The 22,097-nt window shown below is 30.6% G+C and overlaps 1 protein-coding gene across 1 annotated transcript; it reads right to left on the bottom strand.

Annotated features, from left to right (window-relative positions):
- Positions 1 to 296: 296 nt before the first annotated feature.
- LOC113387826 (putative helicase mov-10-B.2) lies at positions 297 to 20,162 on the bottom strand (the record flags this gene model as incomplete). The annotated part of the gene is given in 15 exon segments (XM_026625201.1): positions 297 to 427; positions 488 to 648; positions 2,937 to 3,133; positions 4,848 to 5,006; positions 8,193 to 8,477; positions 8,622 to 8,747; positions 9,998 to 10,072; positions 10,512 to 10,679; positions 12,755 to 12,987; positions 13,065 to 13,170; positions 13,463 to 13,582; positions 15,721 to 15,836; positions 17,862 to 17,986; positions 19,249 to 19,441; positions 20,063 to 20,162. Coding segments are annotated over 15 exon segments (2,295 nt in total), but the record flags the coding sequence as incomplete, so codon positions are not given.
- Between the last annotated feature and the right edge of the window lie 1,935 nt (positions 20,163 to 22,097).

Below are 22,097 nucleotides of genomic sequence, written 5' to 3'. Positions count from 1 at the left end.
TTAAAAGTGTAGCAAAAAATTTAGAAATATTGTTGCTGGTTCAAAAATATTGTAAAAGGTTCAAAATCGTTGTATATTGCCTAAAAATATTGTATATTCACAAAAAATGTTGTATATTCTCAAAAAATATTATGAATGGTCTTAAAATATGATAGATTGCGTGGAAAATGCTTTTGATGAAACAAAAATCACTAAAAATCAATTTCTCCCACTCTCTATCTTCATTTCAACATCAACAAAGTTCAGTTTCATCTACTTACTATTTTTTTTATACTCTATCATATATTTCATCCTACCTCGGTGAGTGTCCTTGTCTACATTCACTAGCCGAAACTCCATAAAATTCGATAGCTTCTCCACCGAATAATAACTCATCCCACACGTCACATTTGACAATAGGATCCGATAATGCTTTTTTCGAACAAGGCTGTAAATAATAAGAAAACCTGATAAATTTATACTTGGGATAATTAGATTTTGGTATTACCTGCAGCTCGTTATCATAAAAAAATTTGTTTGGTATTTTAATAATATCAGGATGCGAACGGAAGTTCTTAACCAGTTTCGTGATGTACTTTTCATCTCTATGTCCGGCTTTGCTTTCATACAGTTTATTGGTCAACATTAACCTTTCCATCAACGATATACCTAAACAATAATGATACAAATTTAAATACTAGTGGTGTATGGCATCGTGCCTTAAGGCAAATTGCTGGAACTTCCCGTGCCGTAATTAGTGTTAGAACGATAGTATCGATACTGAGTAACTTCGGGCCGATTCTTTTGGCGGTATCGATACTTTGCGCCGATTCTACTAAAAAAGTATCGGCTATATTTTTTGACCCCACCAAAAGTTCGACCGCATTTTATGAACACCACTCATTCTCCGCTCTTCATAGATAACGAACGAAACAGGCGATAAGTCGAGTGCGATATGGTTTTTGTTAAAGAATATGAATGCCCCCAGTTCGAAGCCAATAAAAGAATTAGAGTTCAAGATTATTGTATGTCCATAATATAATTTCTGTTACTTTCGAAAACATATGTTTATCAACGTTTATCAAAGTTTTGCATATTTTATGGAAAAATCTTGTCTGCGAAATTGCCGCGGCGTAAATGAATACTTTCGTCACAAAACAATACTATTATTTAGTTATTGAGTATTTTTCCGTTTGAAATGAATTAGCCGATACTAAATTCATAAATGTATACTTTTGTCACAAAACGATACTATTTTCTAACTAATGAGTATTTTTCCTTTTGAAATAAATTAGCCGACACTAATATTATAAATGAATACTTTCGTCACAAAACGATACTGTTATTTAATTATTGAGTATTTTTTCTTTTGAAATAAATTAGCCGATACTAAATTCATAAATAAATACTTTCGTCACAAAACGATACTATTTTCTAATTAATGAGTATTTTTCCTTTTGAAATAAATTAGCAAAACCATAGTATTATTTAATTATTGAATATTTTTCTTTTGATATAAATCGAATTTGAAATTAGTATCGAAAAATTATTGTTTTAAACTTCTCAAAATATTGAAAATGACGCTGATTTAACAGCATCAAATACAGGCAATAGAATTTATCATAATATTGGAAAATCGATCTGTAGAGAATTTTAGATCTCTCTTGCACTAACGTTTAATTTTGGTGAAAAGTACTCATTATTCGATACTGAGTAGTATCGATACTTTTGCCGCGATTCTTTTTTGGTATCGATGCTTTGTCGCGATTTTTTTTCAGTACTCGGTATCGATACTTTGCCTCGATACTTCTAACACTAGCCGTAATTAAAAATTCGAGTAATAACATTAGTGACAATTATCAGAATTATGCTTGGTTAAGTCAACGAGCAATTCTTGCCGCAAACAATAGTGATGTGCACGCATTGAATTTCACCATTCAATCAAAAATTGCTGGCGATTTGGTGACATACCAATGATTGCGACTGGTCTTCCGTTTGACTTCAAACGATTGCAATTTCCAGTTCGCCTTGCGTTCGCAATAACAAGTCTCAAGGCCAATCGTTTAGTGTTTGCGGGATAAATTTCAAATAGATTATTTAAAAAATCTATGTTTTTCACATGGGCAGTTATACGTTGCCTGTTCACGAGTTCGGAAACGATCCGCTTTGTTTGTGTTAAGTTAAAAAATAGATGGATTCTTAATTATTATAGATGCCGCTATCGTATGAACCTTGGATAAGTTAAAAAAAATTTTTTTGTTAGAATGGCGGCAGTTTGAAAAAAAATTTTTTTTTTCATGTTTTTTTTAACAATTCCGAATTTTTTAAAAATACTAAATGAAAAGTTATAGTTTTGGGAAAGGTCCATGCGATAAAGCGATGTATAGAGAAGATCCTCTTCAAATTTGAAGTAAATCGGTTAATTAGAACTCGAGATATCCTTACCGCCAGCTCGAAAAAAGTAGTTCCGAGAAAAACGCGTTCAAAGTTTTGAGACTCGGTCGGACCCGAACCGAGGCCAAGTCACTAAAACGGATATAACTCAGGAAATAATAGTAATTTTGAAAAATCCTTTTAATGACATATTTTTGAATAACTATACTTTGAAAATATGAAAGAAATTTTTTTTCGATTTTTTCAAAATTCTACAGTAGAATACCCCCTTAACGTCAGACCAGAAAACAAAAAATGTGGTTTACCAAAGAGCACTTCAATGAAACGGATAATTTGCGGATTCACTTTCATTTACTTAGAGAAGTTCAACTAAAAAACACTTCATTTTTGTAATCGAAATAAATTCATTACTGTTGTGTAATAAAATCAAATTTTTCCTTTTCAAATATAAAACAAACAAAACATTTCTTCATCTTTCTCGCGAAACCATCTGGTGGCGAAACGGAGTTCGTCGGGTTTGCTAGTATAATATATATATATAAATAGAACAGTATCTAATTTACCCAGTCCAATGTTCTTAACGGTATGGCTCTGGCAGATGGGTCCCAGTTGTTTAGGGTCACCAGCCAATATCATTTGACCGTCTTCCTTCAAGAGTCCAGCCAATGGTATCAGAGTCTCCGTTTCCATAGACTGAGCTGCTTCGTCAATGACAAGGTGTGTGAATTTAAGATCTTCGTCTCTCAAAAACTTAGTCGGTCTGAAAGAAAGAAAGTGAGGAACTAGTGGTCAATGGCATCGTGCCTTAAAGGAATATTGCTGGAACTTTCCTTACCGAAAACTAAATAATTAAAAAAAACTTTGCAAAACTTTGAAAAAATTAGATTTTTGAGAAATTTGAAATTTTTGAAAAAAATTGATTTTTTTGAAAATTTGACTTTGGGATCGTTAAAGTATTACGTAAGCAGATTTAGTACAATTATTTACCCCCCATCCCTCTTTGTCAGCAAAAGTAAGCAAAGCTGTCACCAAAATAAGCAAATCAATAACACCCCCCCCCGCCCTCCTATAGTGCTTACGTAATACTTGAACGGCCCCTTTTTTGAAAAATCTAATTTTTTTGTATTTTGATTCATTTTGAAAATTTTGAATGTTTTTTTAAGCAATCGCGTTGCATGTGATCTGGAGACGAAATATCAAAGCGCGTAAGCGCCGCATGGTCTTACGCGTTAACATTGGTACGGAACCCATATAAATGTACACAAAATTTGTAATTTTTATTAAAATCTTTATAAAATACCTGATAATAGGATGTACATATGTCTAATGATCATTTTTGACCGCCAAATTACATTTTTTTTACTTTTTTTACCGAAACCGCTAGACCTGCCTTCCCAAAAATTTAATCAGTTTAAAATGTTTTTTGAAATATTAAAATCGGACACTCCGTTCTCTTAAAAACTGATTTACCATATGTATGTGTGTATGTGTATATCCATACATACAAACACACGCACACATTACACACATTTTTTATAAAGTATGCCAACATGTTCAGAAACCTCTAAAACGTGAAGAAATGCAAAAAATTTTAGTTTCGATTTTCTTGCTATTAATATAACTATAAAAAGTTCAAAATTTCCAAAATATTTCAAAATAAAAAAAGCTTTTTTTTTCAAGTTTTTTCCAAAACATTTTTTTTATTTTCCATGAAATATTTTTGTAATTTTGGATTAGAAATTTAAACAAATACCCAGGCTAAGCACTGCAGCACTTTTCTAATTTTGTGAAAACTTTTGTGAAATTTTGTAAAAATGTGAAAATGCCGCCAAGCTAAGCACAGTATAAGTGAAAATGTCGCACAGAATTATTTGCAAATGCGTTTAGACTGTGACTATACAGGAGCACTTTTTCAATTTTGTGTAAATTAGGCAACTATTTTTTTTTTGAAATTGAATTCGAAATTAAATGACAATTGTTAATGTTCTGAAGATAAATTGATTGATTTATGATTTACATTTAATTTCAGCTCAGATATAACAAGATAGCAAAAATAATGAAAGTATTTGTAATAAAATATTTGAAAACGTTTAAAATTTCTCACTACTAGTTTAAATTTTGATTTTTTGTTAATTTAATTTTTTTTGTATTTTGATTTTTTTTTTTTGAAAATTCTGAACATTTTTTTAAGCAAGTTTCAGCATTTTGCCTTAAGGCATAATGCATTACTAGTTTTTATAATTAAATCCTTTCTCACAGGCCTATAATATTTTAAGATGTGTAAATTGACTATAAACTATCACCATGTGTAGTTTTATCAAAATAGGAAAGGAGTAAATCTGAGGGTCTCCTTGTTATTAGTCTCCTAGATATAAGCTGATTCTCATGAATGTAGTTGTAAAAATCAGTCAAGCCGTTTCAGAGTAGCATAATCACTAACATCATAACACGAAAATTTTATATGTATCACTTACTTTGTGTATTTTCCTGCCAACATCAACGTACAGACAACAACTTTGTAATTGCCACTACACAATGCAGAAGTTTTGACTTGGACAGCCCCGCATGCTTTTCCATTTATCGGATCTAATTCCAAATTGCTGTACGGATATATCTCTTTGGGTATTGAATCACTGAAAAAATATAAGTATATACATATACATATACATATATATATATATATATATATATATATATATATATATATACTAGATGACACTACAGACATTGTCCTGTACCCACGTCTACAATTTTTTAATATCCTATACTAATATTTACCATTCAATTAAAAATAATAATTATTGTTTTTCGAATTACTATTTGCACAAATATATAAGTGATGTTAAATGTAGAACTGCTTCAAATAAAATTATGATTCTCAATTCCCACAGTTAACACTTTAATTATCCATTTAACAAATATTAAAATATGTTCAATAAAATAGTATATTAGTAATATACACTACAATTTATTGAACAAATTTATTTCAAATAGCTCAATTTATTTTAATGCCAAGGGTTATCCTTTATTTTTAGTCACACATGTAGATGTAGATGTATAAATAAATGATTTTTTGTTTATTCACGACTGAAACATCGATTTTCCAAATTTATCACACATAAATTCATCGTCTGCCTTTGTGATTTATGGTCATAGCATAAGATACACGTGTTGAAAATTGAAATCTTTTAAAAAATATAGCAAATTCAGAAAGAATTAATATATAGCATTCGTGGTAAAGATACATTATCACTTTGGATTTTTCCACCCGAAATAAATGCTCCAATAATGTTGCTTATAATTTTTATAATTTCGTACCATATTTTAAGTGGTTTTTAGTAATTTTAATATTTTAATTACATTTTTCTTAATAATAATTCGATATACGTTATTACTTAAGTTCATATTTTAAGTGAATTAATTTGTCAAATCCTGTTCACATGTGCTCTATTCAACCTACGACCAACAAAATTATTGCAGTAAATAGAGAGAAAAAAACGTGTGCCCTTCGAGTTTTTTTACTGTGCTCCAATTTGCTTGATATTTTAGAAATAGGCTAATCTTTATCTTAAGTTCAGAAGTGAAAACAATTTGCACTCCGTCACCACCCCCGGAATTAATTGGATTATAACTCTTTTAAATCTGATTTTATCAGAACTTGTAATACACTATTTTAAAGGTAATGAAATGACCTACAACTTTCTCTATTATAAATTTTACCGTGAATTCTCTTATTTTGAAACGGCGAAGGGTTAAAGGGCTCGAAAGACATTCTGGTTGGACATCCGCGCACTTTTTTTAAACAATCATAACTCTATCAATATTTGTGTAACAAAAAAATAATAAAAAGTAATAATTAGTCTTTTTCTGACTAAAATTTCCTTGAAATTTCTTCTATATACCTTTATACGTATCTTTTATTCTTTCAGAGATATAATAATGAGAAATTGGTAGTTTTTTTTTAAATAGATTTTTTTTCATGAAATGATGATCTTTTTGAAAATCGTTTGTACTAAAGTTGTGGTATTTTCTAGAATCCGTGAAGATCTCTTAAACCAAGTTAATTCTAGATGGAATATGATTATTTTTAATTTTGGTGGAAATGGCACTTAAAAACTATTTGATTTAAATGAAAAAAACATAGTATGCATATTTTATTTGCATGATAGCTCACTCATTTTACAAGCGGAAGTACTGATTTTAAAGCTTATTTTGAGCACTATAAAATCCCATTTTCATATCTAGCTTAATATTGTTCCTAAAACACTTTATAAAACACTGATTTATTAAGATTTTAATTGATATAATTTTGTTCATTACATGATTTTCGTTTAAATGTATATTTTTGGAGATATTTGCAAAAAACGATGAAACACGCAAAAAAAAACAAATTTTTAGTAGCCAGTAACTTGAAAAGTATTTGCCTTTTTGAAAAACTAAAAACATTTTTCTCTTAGAATTAGTTCTTTTATCGATACCGATGAAAAGAAATGTCATCCCCCCGGGAATCGGCAAAAGGGCCTAAATTATTTTCACTTTTGAACTTGATAGTAAGATGAACCTAATTCCAAAATTTCATACAAATTAGAGCACAGTACATAAATTCAGACCCAAAACGCTCCATTGACTTGAGTAAATATTCCGTAACCAATGCCAAACATATGAATTTTTGACACAATGAAACTTCTAAATAATTTTTTGAGTAAGTAATTTTTTTTGTATTGTGATAGTAAAGTAAGGCAAAAACACGACTGCATTAGGTAAAAGATAACAATCAGTCAAATTATTAATGAAGGGTATATTCACAAACATGCGCACACTGTTCATCTGCCAAACTATATACTGTATCTTATATTATTTTAATTTTTGGCTCATCTCAGCTGCTTTTCGGCAATAATAATGTAGGCATTACATTTTTCTTATTCATAATCGTGATTTCATTATTCATATTCCAATATTGTCTAGACTCATAAGTGAATAGAAATGTTTGGCAAATGACAGTCTTCATTTGTTTTTAATGTCAAACTATGCCTTAAATATTTTCAAGGTCAAACAATAATAAGCGGGTTTTTGTAATTTTTTCCATTTATTTCTACAATCTAACTATATTTCTATAATTCAAAAAATCCTAAAAAAATTCCTTAACAAACTTCAGGAAGATTTATCAAAATCTGAATAACCGCTTAGAAGAAGTATCAAATCATACACCCATACAGAAGAATTTTATATATAAGATATGATATACACCTAAGTCTGTTTTTACACGGTCTTTTTGTACACGGTTTTGATATAACACGGTTTGAAAATTGAATACTTTTAATTTTTTTACACGATTTTATTCCATTTAGCACGATTTGAAATTTTATGTACTTGAATTTTTTTGTCAAATTTAATTTTTGCGAAGTATGTTCATATCACAAAAAAGTATTTATGAAAGAAAAAAGTCTGAAACCATCTATAGTATCGATAGTTTGCGAACACTAGCTTAAAGATTTAAGTGAATTCCCCTTTAGCGCGTACAAACAATTTAGGGGAATTCCCTTTACGTGCATACAATAAAATTTACTGGTCAGAGCAATTGAAACGTGTTAATATTTTGTGAAATTCTTGTTTTTCACTAATTTTAATAGGTTTTAGAGATTAGGAACAAATCACCCATTTTTGTATAAGATCAATGTCTTTTATTACACTTTTTTTTTTTACACGGCTTCTTCTGGAACCAATCTACCGTGTAAAAACAGACTTAGGTGTGTATATATATATATATATATATATATATATATATTCATATATTTCTAACAATTACAGTTTCCACTTACAATTCTCTGTTAGCCGAATGTATCCGAATCAGTTCCCCTCGATTAAAGTACGGTCTCAATTTACAAGTAAGCATATCGCATGCCATATTTGCAGGTGCACAGACCAATATTTTCGGGTTCTCAACGTGTTTGATTATTTGCACAATAGCTTCGACAATCGTTACAGTTTTGCCTGTACCAGGAGGCCCGAATAGAATATAAGGAGCAATGCCTGAAGATTTGTTCACAATGTTCTCGATGGCCACTTTCTGTTCCTTGTTGTCACAAATTAGCTTGTTCATGTAACTGAAATAGAAAAAATATAAACGAAAATTGTAAGTAGTGGAAATTGCTGGAACTTCTCGTACTAAAATGAAATATTTGAAGAGTATTAAATGTTTATAAATTAATTATTAAATACTATAATTATCAGTTACAAACTTGACTTACTCGAATTCAGTAATCCATTTGCTAGTACTGTTACTTCTGTTTTCCCTGTAAATTCTATTTCTTTGCTTTTTCTTGGGTGACGTTGAGATTTCCCAATTTTCGCCTTCACCATTTGGGATACCATTACTGCAGATAAATATATATATAGTAAAAAAAGTAAAAACAAAAAAAAAAAAAAACCACGCGATTGAAGTAAAACTTATTTGCTACTGTATAAAGTAGCAAATTTAAGTTGAGTAAAAATAATTACATCATATAAAAATTTTGAATAATGTTTATTAGTAATATGGTAACACTCGTGATGCACACATTTATTAGTGTCGTCAATCATTATACACATTTATATAATGATAAATTATAAATTATATAGTTATGATTACATTAAAAATATGTATAATATTTACAAACAATAATGTAATCAAAGTCGTACTTGAAATATGACATGATCGTTTTAAAGTAATTGCTGATTAATAAATTCTATAATATTCATTCACACAGTGGATTATGTTAAACAACGCCTAAACAAATATTGTTTTCGTAACTTCACTCATCCTGTAACAATTGTGTTTGAAGAACTTCATGTAATTAAAATTAACATACATTCATTTACTGTTTGTATTTTTTTACTTTTTCGCTGACGATATGATCTCATTCCTTGAACAGCTGTAATATCCGTCTTGCCTAACAAATTGAAGCCATACTTTTATATTTGTTTTATTTATCAAGCCCTGCACATGGCTGGATCTATGAATCGTTTGCTTTTTTATGTGAACGTTAATGCAATGATCATCATCAATATTACGAGGTAATAAATTAACCATATTATTAATGTCAACAGGCACATTTATAATTTGGTCAAACATTCCAAATTGTCCATTTGCATGTCGCAATCGTCTAATTTGCATGAAACACAACCTAGGTGAAATTAACTAGCGTCGTAAGCGCGAATCATGCAAGCGATTACTTTACACCCATGTCGATTTACACCCATGTCGCGCCTAAAGAAGTTTTACTTCAATAAAAAAAGTTCACACGCAATTGAGGTAGACCTTTACTATTGTACAAGATGACAATTAAGTTAAAAAATAGTTGTTAGTTGCATAGATTTCGCGATAATTATAAGTAATCGATAATATAGTAATCCACAATTTATTTGATTTGTTTACCTGGCTACCTCTCTAACCTGTCAATGTTTCAACTATCTATATTTCTATCTAATTATATTTGTATCGGTCTCCCTGTCCATCATGTTATTTGTAAAAATTCTTATAAAAAGTTTTGTTTTTTACAACTAGTAATGTTTGAAGAAGTTCCACTTCGGAAATTATATGAAATGCGCTTAAGATTATTTTTAATAATGAAGCAAAAACATTTACCATATACTAGTACTCGTGTCATCATAATTTACTGATTTGCTACTATTTGCATCTCCTGAACCATGAGCTCTTGATCTGAAATGATAATGAAATTAAAATTAGAATAGTAGTGCATGGCATCGTGCCTTAAGGCAAATTGCTGGAACTTTCCGTACCTTAATTAAACATTCGAGGAATGAAAAGAAGAAAATAATAATAAGAGTTTTAAATAAATAACAAACAACTTGTGTGTATGTAACGATTTTTTTGATTATTAGGAATTGCTTCCAAAATTTTGATAATTTTTTAGAAGTTCAAATTTTTTTAAATTTCTGTAAAAAATTTTTTTTTTTAATTTCTTGAGAATTTGAATTTTTTTTTAAAATATTCGATAAGAATTTTTTAATTTCTTGAGAATTTGAAATTTTTTGAAAATATTCAATTTTTTTTGAAAATTTCGAAATATTCTCAAATATTTGTAACAAAACGATTTTTTAAATTTTCATACTTCTATTTAAAACTTTTTCATAATTACCTAATAAAATTTTCATTCTGAACCTTCTGTCTATCGAAAGCTCGTGGAAATAGCCTGTCAACAAAATTGTTATAATAAGACAGAGCCCTGTGTATCCGTTGATATCTGAGACGAGACATGATGAATCTGACGTCCACCAACGTCTTGCTTGTTACTTCATCGAGGAAACTAAAAAATAATATATTCAAATTAAAATGAAAATATATTATCATAGTTGATTCAAAATATCAGGCAAAAACATTAGTCTTTATTATCAAAAAAGAAAGTGAGACAAAACAAAAAAAATGTGTGTGTGAAGTGAAGTAGTTATACTTTTTTGGCATTGGTGAGTATTTGAAGCTATTATAAATTGCATAAGTTGGTATTTTGGTGTGTAGCTCACAAAAAAGTTTTTTTAGTAGTTAACTTGGTACGATTTTATCCAAAACTTATAATCGCATCATAATTACTATAGCATCATAATTCGCAATTCATGGCGTCTTATAATTACCATTTTAATCAGGTGCTAGAGCCAATTTATAAAACAGACCGCTTAAAACCCATTCAGAAAGCTTACAACACATTAAGATAGCTCAAAATACTTTTAAGCAGCTTGCAACACAATCACATAACTTGCAACACATTCATATAACTTAAAATACACTCAGACAACTTTCAACACAGTCGGAAGACTTGCACTCAGACAATTTACAACAAACTTTGAGACTGTTTAAAGCAAGCTCGGAGATGACTTGAAAAACACGCTCGGAGACGACTTGAAAAACACGCTCGGAGACGACTTGAAAAACACGCTCGGAGACGACTTGAAAAACACGCTCGGAGACGACTTGAAAAACACGCTCGGAGACGACTTGAAAAACACGCTCGGAGACGACTTGAAAAACACGCTCGGAGACGACTTGAAAAACACGCTCGGAGACGACTTGAAAAACACGCTCGGAGACGACTTGAAAAACACGCTCGGAGACGACTTGAAAAACACGCTCGGAGACGACTTGAAAAACACGCTCGGAGACGACTTGAAGAACACGCTGGGAGACGACTTGTAAAACACGTTCGGAGACAATTTGAAACACTCTCAGACGACATACAAAACACTCTCAGACGACATACAAAATACGCTCAGGGACGATTTGAAACACTCTCAGACGATTTGCAAAACATGCCCAGGGACGATTTGAAACACTCTCAGACGATTTGCAAAACATGCCCAGGGACGACTTGCAACACTCTCAGACGACTTGCAACACTCTCAGACGACTTGCAACACTCTCAGACGACTTGCAACACTCTCAGACGACTTGCAACACTCTCAGACGACTTGCAACACTCTCAGACGACTTGCAACACTCTCAGACGACTTGCAACACTCTCAGACGACTTGCAACACTCTCAGACGACTTGCAACACTCTCAGACGACTTGCAACACTCTCAGACACTTGCAACACTCTCAGACGACTTGCAACACTCTCAGACGACTTGCAACACTCTCAGACGACTTGCAACACTCTCAGACGACTTGCAACACTCTCAGACGACTTGCAACACTCTCAGACGACTTGCAACACTCTCAGACGACTTGCAACACTCTCAGACGACTTGCAACACTCTCAGACGACTTGCAACACTCTCAGACGACTTGCAACACCTTCAGACGACTTGCAACACTCTCAGACGACTTGCAACACCCTTAGACGACTTGCAACACTCTCAGACGACTTGCAACACTCTCAGACGACTTGCAACACTCCCAGACGACTTGCAACACTCCCAGACGACTTGCAACTCACCCAGACGACTTGCAACTCACCCAGACGACTTGCAACTCACCCAGACGACTTGCAACATACCCAGATGACTTGCAACACACCCAGACCACTTGCAACACTCTCACATGACTTGCAAAACACTCAGATTTTTTTTATTCACCCTTTCTAAGAACATGGGACATTAACACAACCTTGTTGGAAGTCTTTTAAGACTTTCTTTCCAAAATAAATTACTAAATTCAAATTAAAAAAAAAAACAGGTGCTACAAACGGACTAAATTACTTTTTGCAGTATTAGTATATTACTCAAGCAAAGTGTTATTCATTTAAAATAACTTAAAAAATTTAATTACCACAAGCGAATTAACCACCGCACTCAGCTAAAAAACAACAAACATCAATACATACATTTTGCAATTCTTTTTTTCCCCAGCTTCAACAACTAATGTTGTATGAATAATCTAAAGCCTTACTCTTTATTAAATTCATCGATTTCAATAGCAGTGTCTAGAACTTTACTAATGACTCCTTCGTAGATGCGACAGCCTCTGTATTTAGTCGGATCCTCCTGATGGATTCTAACATGTGCCCGGTCCCCGACCACCAGAGAGGGTCTCTTTTCTGCCAAACCTGGCACTTCGAGAGTGGCATTTGCATTCATGGGACTGGGAGACACGGTCATGGTTACAGCTTCCATGTTATATTTCTTTAAGGAATAAAAATTATTATTAATAGAAGTTATGGGTATATATATATATATATATATATATATATATTAATTACCCGAAGTTCTCTGTCTTCTGTAATTTCTTCCATCCACATCAGGCACGTGCAATAAAAGAGGTAATTATCTCTCGTCATGCCGATTCCATTGACATCATATAATTTCCTGCAAAATTGTTGATTAAACTAGGTGTAAGTGAGTATTTGCCTTAAGGCAAGTAGCAATAATTAATATATAGTTATTTACATAAAAATTGCTACTGTTTATTTTGAATCATGACTGGTTTGTCTAAATATTAATGGACCAAGAGCTAGTGAATTATAAATTGTCAGATTTGATTCCATTTTTTTTTAATTTTTATATTTTCTTTCAATTGCATATCTGATGATTTAATTATTATTTAATATTAATTTTAAATATACATATATCTATTATAAATTGTTAATTCTGCACTTACTCAAACTTTCGCAATTTCATTAAATCTTTTTTACCCAATTTGAGTTCTGCAAACTTAAGAAATTTCAGTATAGGCTTTCGATAAATCTTTGGCACAATATATTCTTTATCCAGGTCACTCCTAAAAACAAAGTAATAATGTTTAGAAAATATATATATCAATATATATATATATATATATATATATATATATATATATATATATATAAGAAATTTAAGTGTGTTGCAAAGAAATTCAGGTGTGTTGCAAAGAGATTCAACTGTGTTGCAAAGATATTCAACTGTGTTGCAAAGATATTCAACTGTGTTGCAAAGAGATTCAACTGTGTTGCAAAGAAATTCAAGCATGTTGCAAAGAGATTCAAGCGTGTTGCAAAGAGATTCAAGTGTGTTGCAAAGAAAATCAAGTGTGCTGCAAAGAAATCTAAGTGTGCTGCAAAGAAATTCAACTGTGTTGCAAAGAGATTCAACTGTGTTGCAAAGAGATTCAACTGTGTTGCAAAGAGATTCAACTGTGTTGCAAAGAGATTCAACTGTGTTGCAAAGAGATTCAACTGTGTTGCAAAGAGATTCAACTGTGTTGCAAAGAGATTCAACTGTGTTGCAAAGAGATTCAACTGTGTTGCAAAGAGATTCAACTGTGTTGCAAAGAGATTCAACTGTGTTGCAAAGAGATTCAACTGTGTTGCAAAGGGATTCAAGTGTGTTGCAAAGAGATTCCAGTGTTGCAAAGAGGTTCGAGTGTGTTGCAAAGAGGTTCGAGTGTGTTGCAAAGAGGTTCGAGTGTGTTGCAAAGAGGTTCGAGTGTGTTGCAAAGAGGTTCGAGTGTGTTGCAAAGAGGTTCGAGTGTGTTGCAAAGAGGTTCGAGTGTGTTGCAAAGAGGTTCGAGTGTGTTGCAAAGAGGTTCGAGTGTGTTGCAAAGAGATTCAAGTGTGTTGCAAAGAGATTCAAGCGTGTTGCAAAGAGATTCAAGCGTGTTGCAAGGAGATTCAAGCGTGTTGCAAAGAGATTCAAGCGTGTTGCAAAGAGATTCAAGCGTGTTGCAAAGAGATTCAAGCGTGTTGCAAAGAGATTCAAGCGTGTTGCAAAGAGATTCAAGCGTGTTGCAAAGAGATTCAAGCGTGTTGCAAAGAGATTCAAGCGTGTTGCAAAGAGATTCAAGCGTGTTGCAAAGAGATTCAAGCGTGTTGCAAAGAGATTCAAGCGTGTTGCAAAGAGATTCAAGCGTGTTGCAAAGAGATTCAAGCGTGTTGCAAAGAGATTCAAGCGTGTTGCAAAGAGATTCAAGCGCGTTGCAAAGAAATTCAAGCGTGTTGCAGAAAAATTCAAGTGTGTTGCAAGTCGTCTCAGAGTGTTGCAACTCGCCTCAGAGTGTTGCAACTCGCCTCAGAGTGTTGCAACTCGCCTCAGAGTGTTGCAAGTAGTCTCAGAGTGTTGCAAGTAGTCTCAGAGTGTTGCAAGTAGTCTCAGAGTGTTGCAAGTAGTCTCAGAGTGTTGCAAGACGTCTCAGAGTGTTGCAAGACGTCTCAGAGTGTTGCAAGACGTCTCAGAGTGTTGCAAGACGTCTCAGAGTGTTGCAAGACGTCTCAGAGTGTTGCAAGATGTCTCAGAGTGTTGCAAGTAGTCTCAGAGTGTTGCAAGTAGTCTCAGAGTGTTGCAAGTAGTCTCAGAGTGTTGCAAGACGTCTCAGAGTGTTGCAAGACGTCTCAGAGTGTTGCAAGACGTCTCAGAGTGTTGCAAGACGTCTCAGAGTGTTGCAAGACGTCTCAGAGTGTTGCAACTCGTCTCAGAGTGTTGCAACTCGTCTCAGAGTGTTGCAACTCGTCTCAGAGTGTTGCAACTCGTCTCAGAGTGTTGCAAGTCGTCTCAGAGTGTTGCAAGTCGTCTCAGAGTGTTGCAAGTCGTCTCAGAGTGTTGCAAGTCGTCTCAGAGTGTTGCAAGTCGTCTCAGAGTGTTGCAAGACGTCTCAGAGTGTTGCAAGACGTCTCAGAGTGTTGCAAGACGTCTCAGAGTGTTGCAAGACGTCTCAGAGTGTTGCAAGTAGTCTCAGAGTGTTGCAAGAAGTCTCAGAGTGTTGCAAGTAGTCTCAGAGTGTTGCAAGTAGTCTCAGATCGAAAATATCCATATCGAGGACCAATATCTATAAATGATATCACTGCTACTCGATGTCAAGCTGGTTGCAAGACCAAGTTTTTACAACAAAACCACAGTAAGCTTCAAAGAATATAAATATAACATTTTTTGATTATAATTACTTACGTAAGGTTAGCAGGAACAATTTCTGAACTAATCCAAGACTTTCCTGTGTATATCTTTCTAATATTATTTCTCTGTTCAGCAGTTTCGTCTTTGGATACATCTTCGATGACGACAACCTGTAGATGTCACCAGTATTAAATTACATATTTCAAACGATATTTATACATCGAATTTGCGTATCATAAAGTTCGTTGGCGTACTCCTCCGAAACGGCTTTACCGATTATTATAATTTTTTTTGAAATATGCGTATTCAGTAGATCTGAGAATCGGTAACTATTGTTCATATCCTTAAGTGATAAGAGTTGTTCACTCTTAATTTCTTTGTGATTTTTGGACTGATTTTTTTGTTATTTTTTTATAATGTGGCATTAAAATACATGCAACCCTAAGATTTTACTTTTTTACAATCATTTTTTATACCGCGAGTCATTGAATATTTTTGACATAATTTTATTTCAGATTTTTGAGAGCTTGGAGAAAAAGCTTGAATCTTACTTGAAAATTCAATTTATTATTATTAAGGGTTAACCCTAATACGTTTATTAATTTTGGGGTCAATTTTGTTCATTTTATTTTTTTAAATTCAAAATATATGAAATTCTTTTTACTTCAAAATACTCTTTATTTTTATCAATGATTTTCCACCCCTGCCTTTTTTTTAAATTTTGAAATCAATTTTCTTTTAACTTTAATTTGACCTATTATTTGACATAATTTCAGTTAAGATTTTTTTGAGTTTACAAAAATGCTTAAATATTACTTTGAAAAACAATTAATTTTTAATAAGGGCTGACTTATTATTATTTTTTTAATACGGAATTGAATAATACATGCAACTCTTTCTTACTTCAAAATGCTATTTATTTTTAGCAAGAATTGTCAACCCCTGCCTTTTTTAAAAATTTTGGAATCAATTTTCTTTTAATTTTAATTTGAACTGTTATTTGACATAATTTTTGTTGAAAGTTTTTTGAATATATAAAAATGCTTGAAGGTTACTTTGAAAAACAATATATTTTTAATAAGGGTTGTCCAATAACTTTTTTTCCATTTTGAGCTCAATTTTCTTTACTGTAATTTTTTTAATGTGGGGTTGAAAAATACTTATAACTGTTATTATGATGTCCACCCCTACTTTTTTTAAAAATTTTGAAATCAATTTAGTTCTAATTTTAATTTTCATAATGCGGGATTTAGAAACCCTTCTTCCACAAATCTCTATTCCATACTAGCCATTTTAGTAATCGAATAATTTTTCACCACGTTTTCAGCCAGTGAGTGTTTTTTTATTAAATTTTGATACATATTTTCTTGACCTTATGATAAAGCATGAATTTTACTTAAAAATTAAATTATTTTTATCAAGGGTTGTCCACCCTTACCATTTTCCCATTGTACAAATATTTCCGATGCGCAAACAGTATTAGTTGATAAATGGTTTGCATAAAGAGCAATTTATGCAAAAAAAATAAAGATATTGAATATTGGAATCTGAAGATCCAACAGTTTTTGATAGAAAACTATAGGTATCATACAAACCCGTGGCAAAACTGCCAAATTTTTTACTATCTCAATTGTTTTTAATCTCAGTCAATTCGCTGAGCTTGGCCACATAACAATATGATTTAAAAACTGAATTATCGGATTTTGCTTCGGAATTCAAAAATTAATGAATTAATGCAAAAGCGCGGTAATAATATATGAAAATCTAGAAATTTTAAATGTGCCAATTTAAATTTAAACTGACTATTATTAAAGACTATTAATATGACTCTGGAACATTTATATGTGGCATGCTTTGCAGTGGGTAAACTATTCATATATTTTCTTATACCACATTTGCAATCAGTTATTTTCGTACTAAACATTTTGCACTAGAAATATTTTTTATGGCAAAACAACGTTTGCCGGGTCAGCTAGTATAATATAAAAATATAAATTAAGTTTAGATATAATATCTACTAATTTGTTAGTATATTTCGTGACACACGCGATAAATGATCAGTTAGTTACCTATGAATTATGTATAAGTGGCAAGGTATGATTATATTTATAATTATACCTTCAATATATATAATTTATATAATTATAATTGATATATAATATAAAATATTATAATAGCTTATAATTTTTAATTACCATTTCACGAATCAACGTAAATGTTCTTTCCGTTTCGATTTGAAATACAAAAGCCAGCGGCATTCTGTATGTACTAATGTGTTTTACTGGTCCAGAAAATGTTAATCTGACAAAATATTCCCTTTCTATAAAGATATATATTATATTAATTATTTATATATATATATATATATATATATAATATATATATATATATGTTTAATTTGAGTTTAAAACTCGGGCGTAACATCAATAAAAATAGTATGAGAGTTTTTTTAAAAGTTTATTTATTTAAAATCCATACGTTTCGGCTAGCATCTTAGCCTTCATTCAGTGGAAATCAATTTAAAATTTTGTACCCTAATTGAACATATGAAACCATTATTAATCCATGGTATGAGTATGTGCACATTGATAAAATATATATTTTTTAACATTACAAATGGTAAAACACACTAATAAACATGATAACTGAACAAGTTGTCGAAACTATATATTTACTGTTCGCAGTTTGAGATATAAATGTCACACTTTTTCTTAAAGCAGTTTTTAGTACGTGTTCAAATTTTACGGGAAATTTAAAAAGCGATCTTGTCATTTTTTAAGAAATTTTGACACGCTATTAAGGAACCACGTGTTTGTTTCGTTCAAGGCCGTATTGACGAATCGTTTGTTTATGACCCTGTCGTTATGCAATTGCAAAAACAGCCCCTCAGCAAATCTTCTTTTAATTACGATCTCTTCAAAATGTAAAATTTTAGGGTTGAAAAAATCTATATTACGGTTTAATTTAATATGATCAGTTAACATCGTTTTATATTGTTTAAGATTTTTTGAGTTATTTTTATGTTGATGAAGGCGTTAACTCAGGTTTTAGCTAGTTACTCCGATATAAAAAAGTTCACAATTAGAGCAATTAATCTGATATATCAAGATTCTGAGGCGGTCAGAATTAAACTTAGATTTAATTTGTGTAAAAATTGAATTAAGGGTTGTATCTCCCTCATTAGTAGAAACTTCCTTGCAACTAATAGAAAACAAAATATTTAAAAATTATAATAAACAAATCTTTTATTTCCGCTATGTATGCGATATTATTACTTCCGGAAGAAGACATTAGCATCGTTACCGATAATTTTAACAATTTTAATAAAAAACTACAGTTTACTGTTTAAATTTCTTACATATTTATTTAGTTTTAATTTTTATAGTTAAATTGATTACTACTGAGTGAAGGCTAAGATGCGAGCCGAAACGTATGGATTTTAAATGAATAATTTTCTAAAAAAACTCTCGTACTATTTTTATTGATGTAACGCCCGACTTTTTACTAAAATTATATATATATATATATATATATATATATATATATATATATATATCCATATATGTATATTCAAGTACTTACTGGGACGGATCTTTATAATATTATCATCCAAATTCTTTTCCATGTGTTCTTGACGTTTATGAAACATTTTAAAATTTGGCTGCGGATGAAGTTGCAGGACATTTCTTAAATAAACAATTCCTTTCGATCGATAATTTACTATTCTATATTCTAGCTCAATTGTGGTGCTCAAATTTATATCATTCCTTCCCAACTAAAATAAATTAAATGATAAGTTAAAATAATATACTAGTGGGGTGTATGGCATCATGCCTTAAGGCAAATTGCTAGAACTTCCCGTACCGTAACAAATATTCGAGAAGTATTAAATGTTTTCAAATAGATTATTATAAATGCTGCGAGTTTCGTTATTCGTATCTTATAGATGAAATAGAAGAGCTTATAAAAAGGACGATGACAAAAAAACTAAACTTAATCAACCGGAGTTAGAATGAAGAACTTTATCTCATATTTCTAAGTATTATATAAATTCAATTGCAACGTTTAAATAATTTATGTAAAGTATACAAGTGAGCTTTGGAATTTTAGCTAACATTAAAATTAAAATCCGATTTATTTTCGACATTAAAATCCCATTTATTTTCGGTATTGAGTCCGACATACCCAGACAAAAGACCTAGTCTGAGAAAAATAAAAACATTTCCTTCGCTATACAAAAAACAAAACACACACACACGTCCATTTTTTCTGAGGTCTGATAGAAGATAATAAATAGAACTAGTGGGGTGGGTGGCATCGTGCCTTAAGGCAAATTGCTGGAACTTCCCGTACCGTAACGAAATGTATTAAATTTTATTAAATAATATTAACTTACAGTAATGGTGTTTGTACCCAAATTATCCATGTGTGAAACATTTTGATTGCAACAAACTGTCTCGATGATGACTCCATGACGATTTTTGACTATAGATGATCTAATAAAATAAATTTTAATAATTAAATACGATTATTATAAATACTTTCATATTATTTTGTAACTATTGCCGGACTTATTCGAAGTAAATGTAAAAGAAAACTAAATTTCTAATGGACAAAACGAATGAAATCGTTTGATCAAACAAAATAAAAGAAAGAATTAGAAAAGGGACTCTACTGACGAGCAAATATTTAAATAAAGAATCAGAAAAGGGACTCTACTGACGAGCAAAATTAAATATCTAGATAGAGAATTAAAAAAGGAACTCTACTGACGAGCAAAATTAAGTATCTAGATAAACAAATAGAAAAGGGACTCTACTGACGAGCAAAATTAAATATTTAGATAAAGAATTAGAAAAGGGACTCTACTGACGAGCAAAATTAAATATCCAGATAGATAATTAGAAGAGAAACTCCACAGACGAGCAAAATTAAATATCTAGATAAAGAATTAGAAAAGGGACTCTACTGACAAGCAAAATTAAATATTTAGATAGAGAATTACCAAAGGGACTCTACTGACGAGCAAAATAAATATTTAGATAAAGAATTAGAAAAGGGACTCTAATGACGAGCAAAATTAAGTATCTAGATAGAGAATTAGAAAAGAAAATCTACTGAGGAGCAAAATTAAGTATCTAGATAGAAAAATAGAAAATGTCTATCAAAATAGATAATTAAAAATGTAGAGAAAATTAGAAAAGGGACTCTACTGACGAGCAAAATTAAATATATAGATAAAAAAAATAGAAAAAGGACTCTACTACCGTGCAAAATTTAATATCTAGGTAGAAAAATAGAAAATGACTATCAAAATAACTAATTTAAAATGTAGAGAGAATTAGAAAAAAGACTCCTCTGACAAACGAATCAAAAATCTAGATACATAATTCAACAAACAAATTAAATATATAAATATAAAATTATAAAAGAACTCTACTGACGAGCAAATTAAATTAAAAGTTAAAAAAAAAAAAAACAAAATAAATTCAAATTTTCAATTCATATAAAATTCTATCGTCAGTAAGGTTGGGTTCATATAAAACTCTCTCGTCAGTAAGGTTAATGATTTAGATAAACTTAATGATTTATATTTATTTATAAACAATAAAATATTTAATTAAGTATTATATTAATATTATGCAATCTTTTATTTTTTTTCTAGTAATTTATATTGATATTGTTCAATTAAGTAATATATTTATATATAAAATCTTAATATTCTGTAAAATAATTTTTTAATTAGATAATAATATTTTAACATATATATATATATATATATATATATAATAAAACATTTATATTATTATTAATTATTCCAGTCATTTAATTATATATAAACTATTTAATTACCAATAAATTGTTATCGGGATATTTAATGATTTATTTATATTTATATACAATAAAATATTTCATTAATTATTATATTAATATTATTCATTCTTTTATTTTTTTCTAGTAATTTATATCAATATTGTTTAATTAAGTAATATATTTATATATAAATCTCTCTCGTCAGTAAGGTTGGGTTCATATAAAATTCTTTCGTTAGCAAGGTTAGGTTCATAAAGTTAAAAATAGTTTAAAATAATGTTAAAAATAGTTTAAAATAGTATTAAAAATAGTTCAATTGTGTATAAAAGATTTGAGAATTAAATCAAGTTGAATAGAAGTAATGAAGTAAAATAATATTACTTATATATTATTATTATATGGAAGTAACAATAGAAGTAATAAAAAATATTCTGGTCAGTAAGGTTGGGTTCACACTAAAATCCAAAATATATAATATGTATATATTTATAGTAATCACATATCAATATCAATTGAACCTTTGTACTAATTTTACTAATTTATCATAGCATCGTGTATACTTCCCCAGATATTGGACAAGTTTGATACATTATTTTATAATATAATGCAAGTCCTAA

The sequence above is a fragment of the Ctenocephalides felis genome, unplaced genomic scaffold (assembly GCF_003426905.1).
Source record: "Ctenocephalides felis isolate EL2017-DRISC unplaced genomic scaffold, ASM342690v1 CF-g0.4_SCAFFOLD_03572, whole genome shotgun sequence".
Lineage (NCBI taxonomy): Eukaryota > Metazoa > Arthropoda > Insecta > Siphonaptera > Pulicidae > Ctenocephalides > Ctenocephalides felis.
The sequence above is the reverse complement of the archived record's forward strand: the minus strand, read 5'-3'. Positions and strand labels throughout refer to the sequence as shown.